The sequence below is a fragment of the Myotis daubentonii genome, chromosome 19 (genome assembly GCF_963259705.1).
Source record: "Myotis daubentonii chromosome 19, mMyoDau2.1, whole genome shotgun sequence".
In the NCBI taxonomy this organism is placed as follows: Eukaryota; Metazoa; Chordata; class Mammalia; order Chiroptera; family Vespertilionidae; genus Myotis; species Myotis daubentonii.
The window spans coordinates 11,101,782-11,121,874 of record NC_081858.1 but is presented as its reverse complement, the minus strand read 5'-3'; the positions used below and the strand labels follow the sequence as shown (position 1 = coordinate 11,121,874).

Below are 20,093 nucleotides of genomic sequence, written 5' to 3'. Positions count from 1 at the left end.
AGCTGTGAGGAGACCCCACTGTGCTAACTCCCTCTACTCAGACAGCCCCCTGACCTTTCCCACGTCCTTCCGTGAGCTGCAGGAATCAGTGCTGTGGGTATTGATTGGGGTTTGATTGAAGAGGAAAGTGCGATCCCACTGTAAGCCAAGCCACGGAGAAGGCAGAGTCATTTACATTTGAAATAAAAATTGTTTGTGGGATCTTTGAATTTAGGATGGGAGCGTTCCTCATTTCACCTGTCTTGGGCAACTTTAGAAAATATCCTCCCAAAATTCATGGCCACCCTGAACCTCAGAATGTCACCTTATTTGGAAACAGGGTCTTTGCAGGTATAGTTAGTGAAGGACTTCTAGATGAGACCATCCTGGAATTAGGGTGGGTTTGTGGCCACATCACTCCAGTCTCTGCCTCTGTCTTCACATGGGCTTGTTCTCTCTTTGTCTCGTGTTCCAGGTCTCCCTCTCCTTTCTCTAATAAGGATTTGGGGTCATTGGATTTAGGGCCCACCCAGATAGTCCAAGACCATCTCATCTCAAGATCTTTAACTTCATTACATTTGCAAAGACCCTTTTTCCAAATAAGGTCACATTCACAGGTTCCAGGGATTAGGACATGGACATATGCTCAGGGGTCACCATTCAGCCCCTTACAGAGGCATCTGCAGCCTTGACCCCCTCTGCCCCAGTCCTATGCTCTGCCCTGATTCTACTCTCAGGAAGGCAGCATGACCATGTGGGCTTTCTCAATGAGAATGCTTTGGTGGTGAGAATGGCTGGAGCTAAACAGCACAGCCCCCCCAGGGCTCTGTGCCCTGCCCCACTCTCCCCCCCAGATGGCATAGCCCTGTAGTGTGAGACTGAAATAGCCATGTGTCTGCAGCCCCTGAAGACCACACCAGACATAACCAAGAAGCCTTTTGCAGCTTTTTTTTTTTTTTTTTTTTTTTTTTTACCTTTCAACTATTTAATACTTATCTACACAAGCGTTACCAACAGGTATCATTCTCACTTTATAAATGAAAAGTTCAAGTCAGGATCGTTCAAAAGGCTTCTTTCTTCCTCACGGAAGTTTGCAGAGACCCCAGGCCTTGATACCCTAACTCCTAGAACCTGTAAGGGAGGTTTTCGAAGTACAGGTAGGGAAGTAGAGATGCCAAAGGACCTACACTCAGACCAGAAGACAAAAGTACTTGGACATTTTAATGAACTTCCCTCCATGTAGCTTCAAGCTACCAGGACACAGGCCCCACCAACACCCTTAATCTTCTCCTCGGCTCTTCTGCTGAAGAACTTGGCCTTCACAATGACAGGCTGTTTTGGGAGCTCTCCCTTCCCCAGAACTTTGTAGTAGCCCGATCGCACCACATCAATGATGGGAGCAACTTCAGTCTTGCTTTTGGCAGCATTCACCCGTGTCTGCTCACTGACCAGGGTCCACAGTTTATCAAGGTTGACAGTTGGGCAGAAGCTCTGGTTCCTCTTCAAGTGGTAATGCCTCATACCAACTTTCCCAAAGTAACCTGGGTGATATTTGTCGAAGTTGATCCTGTGATGATGCAGGCCGCCAGCATTACTGCGGCCCCCCGGGTGCTTCCTGTGCTTGCCGATGCAGCCGTGGCCGTGGCTCACGTGGCCCCAAAGGTTCCGGTCTTCCTCAGTCTGGATGGCATGTCGGTGGCCGAGTTGCAAGAGGGAGCCCTTTGCAGCTTTTTGTTTATAAGGTCTTCACCCTCATCAGAGTTATTCCGAAACATTTTGGAAAAATATACCCTCCTATTTCGCACTCTTTTCTATTTTTCAAGACCCACAGTCTCAATAACAAATGACATTGGAGGGTGACTCAGTACAGAGCCCAAAGTTGCCTCCTGGGAGTCCTCACACCAGGCTCCTTCACTGGGCCCCATAGTACCTCATCTATAGCACCAGGGGGCAGCACTGATACAGGCTTGTGTTTCCAGGCTTAGGGCCAGATCCAGGTTGGAATCCTGCCTGTACCACTTACTCACGGGGTGGCTGCGGATGAATTAATTCACCTCCCTGAGCTTCAGTCTCCTCTTCTATAGATTGGGAGTAATATGAGAACCTACCTCATACAGTTGTGGGAGGCTTCGGCAAGCATGGCACATAGTGGTACTTTGCTAAATGACACCTACTATCATGTATCTGGCTTCCCTTGGAGAAGTAAAATTCTCCAAGCCTGCAACTGAATCATACTAATTTTATAACCCAGAACACCGTACACAGTAGGCACCTAATAACTGTTTGGTGAATGAATTAGAAATACGACTCAGATGCAGAAAGGGGAGGAAGGGTTATTTGAATAAAAAGCCCTCTGCTTGTCATGTGTTTATTTACTCAGATAGCATTTATTGAGTGCCTGCTGTGTGCCTGGCACTTGCAAGACACTGGGAACATGACCATGAGCTCACTGGTGCAGACGGGAGCCCAGCCCTCAGGGAGCTTGCATTCTGGTGGCAGAGGTGACCAGATCATTGCTCGAATAACCAGCCTGCTGTCACAAACCCAGGGGAACGCCAACGACTCTAGTGCTGGGAATGAGAAGGCACTTACAGCCCCCACTTGAAAAGGAGGTCTCATTTCTGGGGTTCATTATGGGACCCACATCTCTCTGGAGATATGGCTGTTACCACAATCACAAGGCCAGGATTGCAGTGCCAGCTGGGGGGCCTTGAGAGCCCCCAAGACATGCAGGAACTTTCCAGAAGGTCCTTGTGTCCTCTCGCCCTCTCCCCAGAGGGTTGTTCCCAGCCTGGTGCTGACTCCACGCGTCTGATTTCCCAGCTCCCTCCCCGGAAATGGAGGGGCAGGGGGAAACGTATGTCCCCAGCTGTCACCAAGTTAGAGAATGAGGAGCCCTAACTGATGGAGACGTACCATACGAACAGCCCCTTTAGGGGCTCTAATTCATTCTGAGACATTTAAGAATAACAAAATGTTTTAATGATTTCTTGGGGGAATTAGGAAGACATATTTTGTTCTCATTAAATTTTATCCGCAGACACAAGAACCAAATGTCAGATGTGTTTTTGGTGCTCAGAGCTACCCTGCTCGCTGTCTTCCCCACACACACGGCCCCAACCCCCTCCATAAAAATAACACTCCAGGAAAATTTGCCAGGATATGCACTCTCCTGTTTTTATATTTCTTGACAGGCAAATTATTTGTGGAAATACTCCCCCCCCCGCCCCCCGCGAAGCCACACAAGTCCTGATTCAACATTTTTGTTTTGAATGACTGCTGCCAACGCAAATCTTTGGCAGAGAATGCGATATAGTGTGATTGCTCAGCAAGTATTTTGATAAGTGTGCAGCCTGTATGTCTGTAATTACGAAAGAAGACCGTAAATCTTTTGGATATTGTTCACACAGATGTGGCGTGAAGTGAGAGAGAAAATGCAGTAAAACGTGTTAAAAGCATAATTAATGTCATTGTTGTGGAGGATGATTTGATTTAAACCTTTCTGACTTCTGGATCCATGACGGCTGATTTCTTTATCACGCTCATAGAGTCACTAGGAACCGACCCAGCTTCAGAAAGCTAACTTGTTAACTAAATGATTAGTTAAAAGCAAAAAAAGAAAAGACTCAAAATAAGCAAAGAGCGAGTAAGAGGGAGGCTGAAGAGATAAGATTAGAGGGGTGAGTGCCCCAAAATGTGTTTTCTGCTTTAGTTTGGTTTTTAAAAATCTGATGCGGGCCCTAACCTGGTTTGGTTCAGTGGATAGAGCATCGGCCTGCAGACTGAAGGATCCCAGGTTCGATTCCAGCCAATGGCTTATACCTTGGTTGCAGGCACATCCCCAGTAGGGGGTGTGCAGGAGTCAGCTGATCAATGTTTCTCTCTCATCGATGTTTCTAACTCTCTAACCCTCTCCCTTCATCTCTGTAAAAAACTCAATAAAATATATATATTTTTTTAAAAGACCCTATTTCAAAAAAAAAAAAAATCAGATGCGGGAGATCTCCCTGCTCCTCCTCAGGAGGCAAAAAGCTGGTCAGCTTAGGAGCTTGAGCTACAGCGGCAGACACAGGTGGTAGACTTTCAGCTTGGTGTTTTCGAGCTGTGTGACCTGGGACAGGGCCTGAACCTCTCTGAGCTCTGGTTTCTGTGTCTTTAGCAAAGGGATAATAATAAAACCTATTCATACGTTGACCTGAGGATTTGATATGCTGTGCATGAAAGCATTTGGAGGGTTTAGTAATCAGTAGCCCATTGCAACGCTGACATCAGGGGACAAATTACAGAGTCACAAGTGTTTGCTGTTGATTTCACAAGGTTCTGTCAGTTGTTACAGGTGTGAAGTGAGCTGTTTAGCCAACAGGGTTACTGAGTCTATGGAATAGGAAAATTCTTTGTGATATTTAGGGATTTAACATTTTTTTCTCCCCAATTATAAAAGTCCCGTATGCACACTATCAAATTCAGAAAATACAGAAAAGTAGAAAGGAGAGAAAAACTACCTACTAGAAAAGCAGTGAGACTGTTTTGTTGCTTTTCTTTCTGACCTTTTTTCCCCACGTACTTTTTCAAAATCGTCATTCATTCTACATGAATCATTTGCATCCTGTTTCCTTTCACCCACCACAAGCATCGTTTTCCCCTGTGTGATTAAAAATCCTGAGTAACTTTGGTTCATTGTGTGTCACACTCTCTTGTGTGGTTGTATTGTGATTTACGGAATCTCCTCTCCAGCACTGGGCATTTAAGGTGCTCAGGAACACACAACTTATAGGTATTGTGCTATAGTTCACAGGACAAGGAAGAAAACTTGTACCCTTAGCCCATTTTTCTATCAGAGAGATCTCGTATTGATTTGTGGATGCTCTTCATATATTAGGGATATTAACCTTTGTCCTGGTAAATATATTTTCTATTTCCTCTCCTGGTTTGCCTTTTGTTTATAATGTCTCTTGCATATGGTGCATAGTAGGCATTCAAAAAATCTTTGTGGACAGTAGAGAATTTTACTAAACCTTTGCTTTATGGCTTCTGGATTTCATGTCATATTTTAAAAGCCTCTTTTTAGCTCAAGGTTATAGGTTTATTTATTACTTTTATAATCTTAACTTTTAAAAATTTGAATCTCTGAACCATCTGAAATACATGTTAGTGGAAGTGGAGAGGAAGGTTAAGAATTTAGCTTTGTGTTTGTCCCAAATGACTAGTTCTACTGCCACCTAGTGGATAAGCCCCCTTCACAGGTATAGGAAATAAGGATTTTAGTATAATGAGAAACTGTCTCTGCCTGTCCTCACCTCCTTCCCTTCCTCCCCACATATGCCTCTGCTTGGTTGGTAGTGTAGGGTCGGGAACACCAAAGGGTAACATAAAAAACTACTTTACCCATAAAAAGGAAAAGCTTATTGTAACTGTCTACCTCCCTGAGCCTCTGATTCCCCATCTGGAAAAGCACACTTACCTCCTGGTACCTCTGGGAGGATTAAACCAGGTGAAAAGTGTAAAGTCCTTAGCTGAGTGTCTGGCACATAGTAAATGCTCAGTAAACAGTGGTTGTCATTGTTATTGTTGGTGTTATTATTACCATCACCGCCCAGTGCCAAGAAAGAAGGCCTCTCTGTGCATGCTTAAGCCAGGAGACCTCCTGAAACAACCAGCCCTGGCAATGGAGAGAAGAAAAGGTGGGCGGACATATGTATAGCTCACAGCTGTACATAAGGGACCGCACCCCTTCTGCTATTGAAAAACTAAGATTAAAGGATCAAAGTTATTCTCACTGCCACTGCCACCATCGATAGCCTGAGCCTGCCGCCCACACAGGAGCCTGGAGCCGGGACCCAGATGGAAGTAGACTTCTGTCTTGAAGTATATTGGAGGGGCGCATGCATACTTCTGCATATATGTGTTTCTAAACAGCCTCTTGGACAGCCTTTACGGTTCCAGCTTTCCTAAAAAAGCTCCAAATGCCACTTTCCCTCAGATGGACACGTGGGAGGAATGGGACAGCTTCTCCTAGATTCCTGACTCTCCCCCCACCCTCCAACCCATAGACCCTTTTTTAAAAACACCAACAGCATCAACTAGTGGTGGAAAGTGGAATAGATGTTTTACCCATCTCGTCCGACAGTGCCTTTGGAAAGCCTGCTGTGGTATTAAAATATTATAAATTCGTTGGCAGTATTCTCTAGGGGTTTAGATCCAATGTAACCAAAATGAATTAGTCATTTTATTAAGCAATGTATGCACAGAGAGCAGGTTGAAGGCTGTAAGACAAGGCACTCTGCCTCCTAACAGTGTTCCCCTTCCCTCACGCCTGCCAGCACCTGCCACCCCAGTGGTTCCTGCTTGATCTTCCGCGTCTACCAGTGTGCTCAGTTAATCCATGTCTGGTTTGGGGTTCCCTGTTTTGGCAGTTTTTTAAGGCTGGATCTCAGGTCGTTGGATTCCCTCTGCACTGCCCTTGTCTATATGTGGACCATCTGTATGTTGCAGGAGTGAAGTGGGGGAAATTTAAGTCCCCCTCATGGCTCTGGGCAGCTGCAGGTGTTGGCCAAAAGGTTTCCAGTGGAAATGCTGAGCCCGGCGGAAACCTGGGCATCCCTGGCTCCAGGGATGTTCTTTCACTTCTGACACCAGAGTATGAGGTTTGCCAGACACCGGGGCACACGGGTCACTTTGGAGACGGGATTCGACAGGACCCAGCACTTCCCCAGGCGTGGTCACTTGACATAGGGAGCAGCCTGAGTGCACCTGGCGCAGCACTGAAACTTTGAACACATTGTGTGCCTAGTGTCACCTTTCTGCTTCCTTCCTGCACCTTCAAAGCCAGCATAGGGCCTTCACTCTCTCTCTGACTCTACCGCCCTCATCTGCAACCTTGATTCCCTCCTCCACGTAACATACCATATTCACAGGTTCTGAGTTAGGATGGGACACCTCGGGGATGTGGGGCATTATTCTGCCCCCAACAGAGACACCTCAAAGGAGGACTGAGGATTGAAAGCAAGATTTCCCAGGCTCCTGTAGCCATCAGGTTCTCTGAGAAACCTCTTCCAAACATTTTAAAGATCTTTTGTCATTTCTCTTTGTGTTTGTAAGAGCAGCCAGTGACATTCAGCTGTGTCGAACAATACCATTAGACAGAGTAAGTGGGAAGCCCTTGGATTTGCCAGCCACCGCGGCCGAGCATTTTGCATACATATAATTTGGTGGAACGTTCCAGTCTTCTGGATGCTAGTAATTTTTTCCCTCCCCGACCCAACCCCCAACAATGTAGCTCTGGGCTCTGTGAACTTCTCCCAGATAGGGGAAGTGGGAAGAAGTGAGTTTACCCATACCCTGTCACATCTGGGACTTCCACACTGTGCTGGGGAGGAAATAACGAGTAGAAAATGCCCAGGGAAATGAGTATCATCGTTGCTGTGTACTTTTCAGAGCAGGGACCCTACTCAACCCACAGCCTAATTCCTCAGTAGCTGGAGAGAATGAAAATGCAGGTGGATCAGAGCCCAGAACCTGCTGGTTTCTCGTATAGAACAAGCTTGTCTCCCTGAACAACAGGTGAAATGGATGCAGCATGAGAGGAGTGGGCCTTTCTCACAGTTTGCACCCAATCAGTTACCACATGTTATGGGTTGAACTGTGTCCCCCTGGGTACCTGTGAATGTTTCCTTATTTGAAAATAGGGTCTTTGCAACTGTAATCAAGTTAAAAGGAGGTCATTAGGGTGAACCCTAATCCAGTATGACTGGTGTCCTTATAAGAAGGAGAGAGAGACACGCACAGAGGAGAAAGCCATGTGACAATGGAGGCAGAGATTGAAGGGATGCTGCTACAAGCCAGGGATGCCAGCAACACCAGAAGCTGGGAGGGAGCATGGCTCTGCCCATACCTTGACTTTGTACATCTAGCTTCCAGAGCACAGTGTATGGGTTTTCTGGGGCTGCCATACCAAATTACCACAAACTGGGTGGTTTAAAACAACAGAAGTTCAGCTTAAAGGCGTTTAATAATCACCCTCCCTGAGCATCCCAGCTCTGAGGAGTAGGCCCAGGGCCAAAGCACTCATTTCAGCAGGACTCCACCCCTACCTGATGACATCCAGTGTTGATTGTATGCCCAGGATATACTTAAAATAGGAATTTGAGTCCAGAGCCCAGAGAGTTCTGGTGCTTTGTCTAAGGTAACACAGCAAACCAGCAGTAAGGCCAAGAATAGAGCCCTCAGTCTTGTGCTCCTGACCCAATAGTAAGAAATCCCCCATGTCCTAACTCAAGGCAGCTTGGCCCACAGCAGAGTTACCTGGATTCAAATCCCACCTCTGCCACTTCTGAGCAAGGTGACCTTGGGCACATGGCACCTCTTCTCTGGGCCTTCATTTCCTTGTCTGGGAAATGGAGATGGCAGTATCTACTGTACCAGGCTTTACCTTCACACACTCCCTGTGCCTCAGTTTCCCTATCTGTAAAACAGGAATGCAACAATACCCACCTCACAGTGTTGTAGTGAAGATAGAATGAATTCTAAAATGTTCAAATACTTTGGCTGTTAGGATTCATCATAGCCTGACATTGGCTGAGTCATCTGAACCCCTCCCCAACTCTCCCTCAAACTGGGGAGCCAGGAGGCAGTATAATGGGAAGAAGAGGCCCAAGGCCATTTCGGCCCAGCTACCAATGTGCTGGCAGACTTCTGTGAAGTCACTGGACCCCACTCTCCCCCATCTGTGTACTGGAGTGAGGGGTGTTGCACAAATTAGCCTGATAGGTCCCTCCACAGTGTGACTTTCTAAGCTGGAGTCTTTGGGTCCCAAAGTGACATTCAAAGGAGAACTGTTGGATTCTGGATCTCCCACGGACTGCTGAGATATATGAGGCTATTCCTGGCCCAGGGTTTCACAGAGGTCACAATGCAGACAGCCAGCCCCCAGGGCACCACGAGACCAGGAGCACTGCCTCCTCTCAGCAGTCAACACTTAGCAATCCCTGCTACACCTCGCACTGTGCAGTCTCTATACATGTTCTCTCGCCCAGTCCTCACAGCCACGCTTTACATGTGCTGCCCCCTTTTACAAGTGAGAAAGTGAAGGTTCTAACTGTCCAAAGGTCCTTAAATCATACTGCCTCTCTCATCTGTTTTAATCTTCCAATAATAGTTTCTGGGAAGTCGGCACTGTTAGTTTTTCTCACTTTACAAGTGGGGAAACTGAGGCTCAAGGCCCCAAGGGATTTGGACCCAAAGTTGGACTTCAGATTCTGTGAGCTTACCCACCATGCTCTACCCTGTTAACAATGAATGAGGGGGAAAGACAGAGCCCTGGAACCTGCTGAACCTGTATGAGTATCTCCGCAACCCCCTCCTCCAGCCTCTCCAGGGGCCACCTGAGCTCAGCTTCCCCTGGACAGAGCGCACAAGGCAGCACCCTGGACCTGCAGGGTCTCCAAGCGAAACAAAACATCAATCCCTGACTCTCGGAAGGGGGTCAGTGACATTTTATCACCTGAGTGTAAGCTTTTGGCTTGGATGGGCTCATGGCAGCCGGTGCTCAAGCCATCAGCTGGATCTTTCCCACCTCCTTGGAACCAGAGTAAGCCCTCCTCCATGGCCTTTTGGAGCAGCACCCTCCAGTGTTTATCTAACTTCCCCGACCCTGGCAAGTGCCTGTTGCCTTTTCCCCCCTTTCTCAAAAAACCAGGACACAATAGGAAGCGTTTTCTTGAACTTATTAAAAAATCCAGACTTGTAAATTAATTTGTCCGTGTTGTACAAAGGCAGTGCAGATGAACTCATTAGCATGCACACAACAAATAATTATAGATGAATTTTTAGCTGGCCTGCCTAATGCGCTCGCTGGGTTAATTATGTCAATGTATAATTACATCAGCCCGGGGAGACATAATGGCATACCCCGCTGAGCAGGCCCTGCCTAATGACGGGTGTGGAGGGAGTGCTGACAGAGGAAAGACAGCGGCCTTCTCGCACACCTGCCTACCTCGGCACAAACACCCATTGTCCGAGCCTCCCACCACCTAAACAAACAGGTGGGAGGAAAGGGACCTTGTTCCAGCCAGACCTGAAGGTCCCGGGTATAGGCACTACCCCATTTCTTCCATCAGCAAATATTTATTTGGGTCGAGCTGTCCGTCCATCCACAAGGGGTCCAGCAAAGGAGCAAAAATAGTTGCGGTCCTGTGCCTGCCTTATGGTGGAGTTTCAGTTTAGTGTGCTTTAGTTAGGTGGACTTGCAAATCACTGAAAATTATAAGTACAATGAATGCTGTGAAGGAAAGGTGCAGGCAACTGGAGGAGCTCATATCAGAGGACTGGTTGGTCAAGAAAGGCTTTCTGGAAAAAGTGACATTTGAGGTGCAAAGACGAGTCGGCATTAACTAGCTGAAAGGGGTACAGGCGGGCAGGGTGTTCCTGGCAGAGGCTCCTGCCTATAAAGGCTCAGGCGGGGAAGGTGTATTTGAGGGGCTGGGGGAAGAAGGGCAGTGCGACTGGAGCTCCGAAAGGCAGGAAAAGCCAGGGCTTCCATTTGTTCTGAGCTGAGCAAGTGCCAGGCACCATGCTGCGCACTTTGCATGGATCTTCTGCACAGCCCCGTGAAGTGGGTACTTCTATGGTGAGGCACAGAGAGTTATAGTCTTTTGCCAAGGTCACACAGCAATCCTGAGAAGCAAGTATGGATTAGACCAGAACCCGGGGATCTGTCTCCAGGGTTCATACTCTTAATCCTTCTGTCCCCTAGCAGAGAACAGTGGCCAAGCAGATGCTGGCAGGAGACCCCGGTGGAAGGATGAGAAAGACTGAGGGCTCCGGTGCTTTTAAAAGGACTATGGGCCAGACCCAGGACCCTTGATCTGGAGTGAGGAGGCCCTGGCTTTCCTGGGCCCCCATGAACATTCACCTGTGGCTGCTGGGGTTGAAATGCCCACACCACTCGGACAGGAAGCATCAGAGAAAGAGACCCAATTCAAATCTCACCTCCACTCCTTAGCAGCTTACCTGGCTTCTCTGAGTCTCCGTTTTCTCATCTGTGGAAATGAGGTGGGTCCTAGCCAGCCTCCAGGAGATGCTGGGAGCATCATGGAGCCTGTTCCCATGGACAGGCTTGGTGACCTGGAAGATGCCACACCAACCCCTGGCATTATCCAGGTGTTCTTAGTACCTGCCTGGGTGGGGAACTGAGCAAAGCCACCTGGAAGAAAAGGTGCTGGATTGTAGATCTGAAGAAAGGAAGTGTTCGCTAGGTGACAGTGAAAGAGGGAACAGAATTCCAGGCAGATGCACCCGCACATTCCTCACTTTTTAGTTATTGAGAATTAAGGAGGCCTCTAACATCCAGGTGTGCATTTCCAGAAAAGCCATTATTTAATCATCCTTTGTGTCAAAAATGATGGTATATTAGTCCACTGAGAAGCACCCCAAAGATTCTGTGTGCAAGGCTGCTATTAGTGAAGTGCAGGTGAAGGAAAATAGGGGGGAGCTGGGAGAACTGGGTGGAAGCATCCAGACCACATACAGCCTAAGGAAGTGCTGGGCAAGGCCTTGGGAGTGTTCTGTGCCCTCGGAGTAGTCCCATGTCCCCGGAAGCAGGTCCATCTCTATCTTCGCTGCCTTCAAGCCTTGTCTGGAGAGGTTGGCCTCGGACTGATGGATTTCAGAGCAAGGTCCTTGCTCAGTGACATTCCCTGTGGTTGGAAGCATGCAAGGCACAGTCTCATGGCCACCATAGATGGCATCGTAGAATTTGGAAAATGCAATTCTTGTTATTACCATTCCCAGCTGTTCAGGACACCCACATCTATGGGGACAACACGCATTCCCCTGAGCCAGTGCCTGGAAAAGACCTTCCTCATAAAGCAGAGAATCCACTTTGCTCCCCTAGACCATCAGAGCGACTCCAGGCAGCTCTTGTGGATTGTCCCCCTACCCCAGCTCCACATGGAAGGACCCGCCAGGTCCCATGGCTTCAACCTGGGGTATCCCCCAGCCTTCAGAACCCCCCTACCACCCCTGTCCTCCTCTCTCTGCAGACCCTGTACCTGTATTTGAGCCAACGCGCAGCCTAGACGACAGACTGCAGCCCCCCAGCTTCAACCCCAGCGGGCATCCGCTGCGAGACCTCCACGCTACGTGGAAGAGAAACCCCGAGCTCCTCAGCCCTAAAGGTACTGATAAGGCCTTCACAGGACGTCCATTGCAAACAACTTGTCTGTGGATCTTTGGCAGCCAAACTGTCCCCCATAAAAAATTCAGCTCCAAAGGCATCGCTAATCCCTGGGATGAGCTGCCCAGGCACCTGCAGTGAGCCAGGTGATGATTGAGCATCTGAGTGTGTGCCATCAACTGTGGAGGGGGGAGAACAGTGTGGAGGTTCCTCAGTAAGTTAAACCTAGAGTTACCCTGTGACAGAGCAATTCTACTCCTACCCCAAAGAATTAAAAGCGTGTACATCAGTATTTATCAGCAGCACCATTCACAATGGCCAAATGGAAACAACTCAAATGTCCACCAACTGATGAATGGAAAAACAAAATGTGGCATATCCAAAAAATGGAATATTACTCAGCCATAAAAAGGCATGAAGGTCTGCTACATGCTACAACCTTGAAAACGTTATGATAGTGAAAGAAGCCAGTCACAAAAGGATATATATTATCATTCTGTTCATATGAAATATCCATAATACCTAAATCCATAGATACAGAAAGCAGGGCTGGTGATTGCCAGGGACTGGGGGAGATGGGAATGGGAGTGACTGTTTAATGGGGACAGGTGTCCTTTTGTGGTGGTGACAGGGTTATGGAATTGGTGGTAATGGTTGTACAATATTGTGAATACACTAAATATCACTGAATTGTACACTTTAAAATGGTGAATTTTATGTTATGCATATTTTACCATGATTTTAAAGAAAAATAGGAAGGCCAAAGAGGCAGAGACAAGTCCGAGAGGGCAAAGGAAGCCTCGGGTGTGCTGAATGAGGTTGGCATGATGGGAGCTTGACTTACGTACACGCACACTTGCTGGCTGCAGCCCAGCTGACCTCGGTGACAGCAGGTCCCAACAGCTGCGCTCTCCAACACTAAGTTTGGGAAATTGATTCTTCTCACAACTTTTGATCGATCTGATTTGCAGAAAGTGGCTCCGGTTGTCACGTTGCTCTCAGCAATGGGCATTTTTCCATCTTTTTCTTCCTCCAGAGCAGAGAGAGGGGTTGTCCCCAGCCGGGCCCACGCTGACCGAGGGGAGCCGCCTCCCCGGCATTCCCAGCAAAGCCCTCCTGACAGAAACTTTGCTGCAGAGAAATGAGGTGGAGAAACAAAAGTGAGTGGGGTAGGGACAGGCGGGCCCCTGCTGCCCCACCTGGCTGGGAGGTGGGACCAGGAAAGTCACCCCTGCCCAGGACAGCTGGGGAGTCCAGATGCAAGTTGGAGGTGAAGACATAGGCCTGGGTTTGAGCTCCATCTCAGTAGTTCAGTGGCCACCCTGGGCAGGTCACCTCACCTCTCCGAGCTTCAGTTTCCCCATCTGGAAAATGGAGCTAATGGTGGTTTATTAGCCAGAGTTCTCCAAAGAAACAGAACCAGTAGGATTTTTTTTTTTTAGTTAATTGAGATGTATTTCAAGGACTTAAATCACACAATTGGGGCTGGCAAATCTGAGTTGGTAGACCTGGCCAGCAGGCTAGAAACCGTCAGGCAGTAGTCAGTGTTACAGTCTTGAGGCAGAACTTCTTCCTTGGTTTTATTTTAAGACCTTCAACTAGTTAGATCAGGCCCACCTACATTAGTGAGAGTATTCTCCTTTACTAATGTCAACTAATTGTAGATGTTAACCACATCTACAAAATACTTGACAGAAACACCTAAATGAGTGTGTGATGGGATAAATTGATACTATAGCTTAACCATGTGGACACTTAACATAACCATCACACATGATATCAATTCCTAGTCTGCCATGGGAATGAAACAAGGTGACTCCTGTGCACTCCTGTGCATTCTCATTAGCGTGGCACTCACACAGAGGAGTGTGTGTCAGTAAATGGTACTTTGGCAGGGTGCAGCGGTAATATTTATAGAGCCACCTACTGTGTACTGGTCACTATTTTAGAGACACAGCCGTGAATCAAAGGTACAAAACTCTCTGCCCTCCTAGAGTTTACTTCTTAGTGAGGAACACGCAAATGAATAAGATAAGTAAAATAAGCGATATGTTAGATGATGATAAGGGTTTGAGGAGAAATAAAGCAGGGGAGGAAGAGGATGAGATGGAGGGCTGAAGTTTTAAATAGAATGTTGGTGGAAGCCTCAATGAGAAGGTGAGCAAAGTCCTAAGGAGGCAAGGGAGTGAGCCCTGCAGGTATCTAGGGGAAGGGTGTCACAGCAGAGGGAACAGCCAGTGCAAAGGGTCTGAGGCTGGTGTACTGAAACGGCAAGGAGATGAATGTGGCTGGAGTGGAGTGAAGGAGGGAGAGGAAGCAGGATGTGAGATCAGAGGTAAAGGGGGCTCCTTCCCTAGAGTCTCTGAATCTGATGCTGTAAGGCCCAGGCTTTGCCTAAACCCTTCACTAGTCCAGGTAGGACCTCTCTTTACTGCGATACTTGCATTACAACAGAGCTGGGCCCCAATGGGCTGGATGGACATCCCAAGCTTCTGCCAAAAGGAGGGGAGAAATGCCTCGGGGGCAGTAATAATAGCTGACGGTATTGAGGAACACACTAAGCATGCTTACAATACCCACTGAAGCAGACCCCATCAGAAACCCCACTTTATAGACCAGGAAATTGAGGCCCAGAGAGAAGTTGCTGGCTGCCATAAGCCCCCCTCCCAAAATGCTGCCAGAAACTTAACTGGCCCAACCATTATGGGGGCCACATACCAACAAAACAGTGGGGCAGCTAAATGCCTAAATGTCAAGTTTAAGGACATGTGTTGTGTTTAAGACAGAGGTGAAGAGTACAGGGAATGGGCAAGGGGATAGGAAACGGGTGGGGCTCAGGCAAGGCCCATTCAATGAGCAGAGCTGGCATGAGCAGGCCCGGTCTCTCCACAGGGGCCTTCAAGAAGTACAAATCACTTTGGCAGCCAGACTGGGGGAGGCAGAGGAAAAGATCAAGGTCCTACATTCAGGTATGTATGTGGCACATGGCCCTGGCCCTCACACAGCACCCTGGCCCTATCAGACCAGGAGGGGGAAGAGAGGCACTGACACTATGAACATAGGCCCAGGTGTTTCAGAATCAAGAGGGTAAGAAGGGAGTTTGGGAAGGGGAAGGAGAAAAATTTACATTACCCAGCGGGGGACTGAGCCCCCAGTCCCTGGAGGCCATACTACTATGGAGAGAAGGTTTGAGCTAAAATTAAAATAAGGGTAGCAAATGTAAGGCCTTCTGTGTCCTAGCACACAACTAAGCCAGTCAGGTTAGAGAAGACAGTAGGGTGGGGTGGGATCTGGGGTAAACTGGAGAAAGCAGCTTTATCTAAAGAGCACCAGCCAAAAAAAAAAAAAAAAAAAAAAAAAGCACCAGCCAGGCACTGCCTTATGACCTAGTGTGGCCAATCCCTTCAATTTTCCTAGAAAAAAAATCAGAAATCTGGGATTTTATGAGAAATCCCTCATTTATTATCATATACTTATATCTGTTGATTTTGTTACTCCTCACTGTCCCCCTTACTTGCCAGGTCTGGAACTCAGGGTGGATGAGCTATGGGTAGATCATCCTACCCTGGTGACCTAATGGTGCTGGAAGGCTCATACCCCAGGCCTTGGGACAGACAGCCCCCCTCCCCACCCCAGCCACTCCACATGCCTCTCACCAGCTTGAAGCCCCTATAGAACCTGTCACCAGTTCTAACCACAAGAAAGGTCTTTCCTCACTAGCCTAGTCCTCATTCTGCCTTCCAGGCCCTGCAGGAGTGGGTTCCACCTCCCTGGGGGTGGGCAGCCTCACCCTGGCTCTTTACTTTTTCCCAGCGTTGAAGGCCACGCAGACAGAGCTGCTGGAGCTGCGGCGGAAATATGATGAGGAGGCGGCATCCAAGTAAGTGAACTCCCTGCTGAGGTATGCCTCCTCCCTCTGACCCTCCCAGACATGCCTTCTCTTTCTGATTCTATATGAGGTACCCATTTTATTAAACACCCTCTGCTCCCCGCCCCACAGAGGCACACAGCCATGTTCAATGGTCATTGCTGTGCCATTTATGCACAACAGACTATAAATGGCATTTTGGGTCTACTGGGCAGGGACCTGCGCCTTACCCCAGCCTCCTGGGGCTGTCCCACTCCCCAACTCCACAGTCCAGCCCTCAGGGCCAAGTGTCATTCACTTAAATTACTCTGTACTCAATGTTTCTTCAGGATTTAAGACATTGCTTATTTCACAAACACTTATTTAGTGCTTACTATTTCCCCAGTACTATGCTGAGACCCTGGAGGAAACGTTAGACATAGCCCTGGCAGACACTGACTGATGTGCAGTGATAAATTCATTCGTTCACAGACACTCCTGAGCATTTCCTGTATGCCCAATACTGTTCTGGGAAGAACAGGAACCGCAAGAGGGAATAACAGGGAGCGGTGGGTTCCCTGAGGAGGTGACTTTGAGTGTGAGGCCTGGAATATGAGCAGGAGATGGCCACGTGAAGAACGCTGGGGAGTGTGCTCTGAGCAATTGGAAAAGCTTGTGCAGAGAGGGCCCTGAACATGCATGGAGCACATGCGCGGCTTATAGTCACCAAATGCTCCCCACAGGCCTCCTTTGGCCCCCACCCCACACCAGGAAGAGGGGCAGCCAAGGTGGAAGAGGCCTGTTCGGACCCCCTAGGTGCGGAAGGGAGGAGGGCAGCAGAGTAAATAAATGGCCACCGTAGGGGAGTAGAGAGGGTACCTAGGATGACACTTTGGACCTGGTTCTCTTGAGGAAGGCATTCCAGGCAGAAGGCACAGTAGGAGCAAAAGCTGGGAGGTGCAGCTCTGCGACAGCTTCAGAGAGTGGACCCTGGGGGAGGTGAGAGGCCAGGCTGCAGTCCTGAGGCCCATTTCCATTTCCCCGCAGCCTGGTTTCTTTTCCGTCCAGCCTAGTTTCTCCAGTAAGAAGGGTGGAAGTCAGCCTCCTTGGCCCTCAGTTTTGAAACCCTTGGGTTCAGGCAGGGGCTGGGGGGTATCAGGATGGGTAGGGGGCCTGGTGGTGGCCAGAGTCCCTTCCTCAGGGCCTCATCTTTCTGTCTCAGGGCAGATGAAGTCAGCCTGATCATGACCAACCTGGAGAAAGCTAATCAGGTGAGGAAACCTGTGCTGGGGGACTCATTTTGCACGTGGTGGGGGTCTCGGGCCAGTCTGGGAGGAAGGGCTATGCTCAATCTGTATTTATTGAACTATGTGCCATACAGAGTGCTGAGGCTGGGAGATGTCTGGGACCCAGGCCCTGAGCTCCTGAAGGAAGGAGAGTGAGGGTGCTGACAGAATACTCAAAAATAGGACGGTCCAGGCAGCAGCAGTCAGAGAAGGGGCATTTGACCCAGATTCAGGAGTCAGGGAAGACATCTTGGAGGAAGGACCATGGAGCTGAGTCCCGATAAATCAGTCCAGACTGTAAAAGGATGGCATTCCAGGACAGGGAACGGCCTGGGCAAAAGCTGGGAGGCAGCCTGCACAGCAGGCAGGAGGCCTCTCTAGGTGTCTTTGCACAGCACGGGGAGGAGGGAAGCAGAGCATTGGCCAGTGATCCCAGCCCACAAGTGCCCATCTCCAGGCCAAGTAGGGACATGGGTCTCTCCCAGCCAAGACTGAGTGAGGAGCCAGGGTTGGTGATGAGGCACAAGCCTGGGTCTGCTTCTCTCCCTCTCCCCCACCTGGGGTCTCCTCCAGCACTCTATCTGTAAATTCCCAGAAGTGGGATTGCTGGGGAAAGGATCGGTGCACTTATAATTTGGCAGATGTGGCCAAACTGCCCTCCACGGGGTTGGGCCAATTTACACTCCATCCAGCAAGGTAGGAATGGGCCTGTGTCCCCGCCTTGCCAGTACCACCTGTTATCAGACTCAAAGATCTTTGCCATTCAACTAGGCCCGTGGTCGGCAAACTGCGGCTCGCGAGCCACATGCAGCTCTTTGGCCCCTTGAGTGTGGCTCTTCCTAAGCCTTAGGAGTACCCCAATTAAGTTAATAACAATGTACCTACCTATATAGTTTTTTGTTTGTTTATATAGTTTAAGTTTAAAAAATTTGGCTCTCAAAAGAAATTTCAATCATTGTACTGTTGATATTTGGCTCTGTTGACTAATGAGTTTGCCGACCACTAGTTACTAGGCTAAAGAAAAGGGATCTTAGTTTAAATAGAAAGCATTTTTCATGTGTATTCTTTCTGAGTATAAACTAAAACCTGCTCATTATAGAAAGTATGGGGAAGAAAATAAATGTCATCATATTAGGTTTTTAATATACTAAATGTGAACAAGCGGATTCTGGAGCAGAGCAGATCTATGCTGTTACTGACATAGCAATAACCATGCCAGTTTGCCCGAATTCTTACTTGGGGTGATGAGGCGAAAACCAGCTGGCACCCTAAATGCACCAGAGTTTGTACTGAACGTTAGCCCCTCCAGCCCCCCAAAATAGGAATCTGGGTAGTTCTGAGAGAGGGGCCTTCTGAGGCAGCGAGATAAATTATCTCCCGAGTGTCACGGTGAACAGAAGGGCAGGGGTCTGGGGTTTAGCATGTGGAATGCACATGCTTCTCTCCAGGGGCAGGTAAGACAGAGGTGGCAGTGTTAAACCCAGCTTTATAGCCCAGGGATGCCTCCACAGTCTGGGGCTCATCCCCCTCGAAATGTAAACACAGGCCCTCAGGGCAAATATCTCTGGCATTCTCACCAGCTCATCTGTCATAAATTGTCTTCCAAGGCCTGTCTTTTAGGCCAGATCCCAAGCTTCAGTAACAAGAATATTTTCTCTACAACCCCACACACCCAAAACGTAACTGACTTGAACCTTTTCTGGAATAAGACAGGATACAATAAATAAACAAATCCATTAAAAAATAGAATGTGCCCTAGCTGGTTGGATTCAGTGGATAGAGCATTGGCCTGCAGACTGAAGGGTCCTGGGTTTGATTCTGGTCAAGGGCACATGCCCGGGTTGCTGGCTCAATCCCCAGTAGGGGGCATGCAGGAGGCTGCCGATCCATGATTCTCTCTCATCATTGATGTTTCAATCTTTCCCTCTCCTTCCTCTCTGAAATCAATAAAAATATATTTAAATAAATAAATAATCAAACAGAATGTGCCAATGGAGGTGTGTGGTTCTCTGTGTGTACATAGTGAGGGGGCATAGCATCGTGATTGTCAAGGTCAGTGTGTAAGTTGCAGCTGTTCTAATTTTTCAAGTAATGGCTCAAGATTCCACATACCCTGTTGATGTTAATAAAGTTAACCAGTTATTGACACACTTACATGGTGTCAGGCACCAAGCTAAAATGCCTAATGAGTTGTGTTTTTCCAAATCACTTAATAAAAAACAACTCTAGAAGGTAGTTGCTGTTATAATCCCCATTTTATAGATAGGGAAACTGAAGCTGGGAGATGAAATCTCTTACCCAAGGTCACACACACCCAGGAAGTGACAACATACAGATTTCTCTCCAAAGCCACAAGGCTGTGTTGTTAACATTTAGATGCTTCCTCCCAGGCTTTTTTCTCAGAAATGTTTGCAGACCCAATTCAGTAAACCACCTCTTTCTGATTTAGAAGTATTTCAGTATGTCTGCAGTAGATGCGTTTCATTGTCCCCATTTCACAAAAGGAAAGCTGAGACCCAGGGAGGGGAAGTGCCTTGCCCAGGAGCCTTCAATAGCTTGTGGGCTGGGAAGCCACCTCAGCAGATGCCCCATCCAGGATTCCACACCAGGTGGTCGGGGAGCTGGGGACAAACTTGCCTTCTGACCAGACAGGCCTGAAGTTTACTTGGGATACAGAGTGGCCTCAAGTGTGTAAAAAGTTGCCCATCCCATCAAGACAGCACCTCCCTCCTGCCCTTGTGGATTGGGAATGTTCTGACTCCTCTTGGAACCTCAAGAACCCTGGGGGAATCAAAAGCCAAGTCAAGGG

The 20,093-nt window shown here is 48.3% G+C and overlaps 2 protein-coding genes and 1 pseudogene across 2 annotated transcripts in view; 1 reads left to right on the top strand and 2 right to left on the bottom strand.

The window, feature by feature from the left end:
- Positions 1 to 20,093, bottom strand: part of PHETA1 (PH domain containing endocytic trafficking adaptor 1) — a 396,663-nt gene that overhangs the window by 334,556 nt on the left and 42,014 nt on the right. The gene's annotated exons all lie outside the window — the stretch shown is intronic.
- Positions 1 to 20,093, top strand: part of CUX2 (cut like homeobox 2) — a 123,542-nt gene that overhangs the window by 78,430 nt on the left and 25,019 nt on the right. Inside the window, exons 5-9 of the mRNA XM_059677106.1 lie at positions 12,018 to 12,152; positions 13,188 to 13,311; positions 15,044 to 15,120; positions 15,965 to 16,031; positions 17,221 to 17,269. Of these exons, the coding sequence (XP_059533089.1) occupies positions 12,018 to 12,152; positions 13,188 to 13,311; positions 15,044 to 15,120; positions 15,965 to 16,031; positions 17,221 to 17,269 (452 nt within the window). The remainder of the gene's footprint in view (positions 1 to 12,017; positions 12,153 to 13,187; positions 13,312 to 15,043; positions 15,121 to 15,964; positions 16,032 to 17,220; positions 17,270 to 20,093) is intronic.
- Positions 1,187 to 1,670, bottom strand: LOC132221611 (large ribosomal subunit protein uL15-like; annotated as a pseudogene).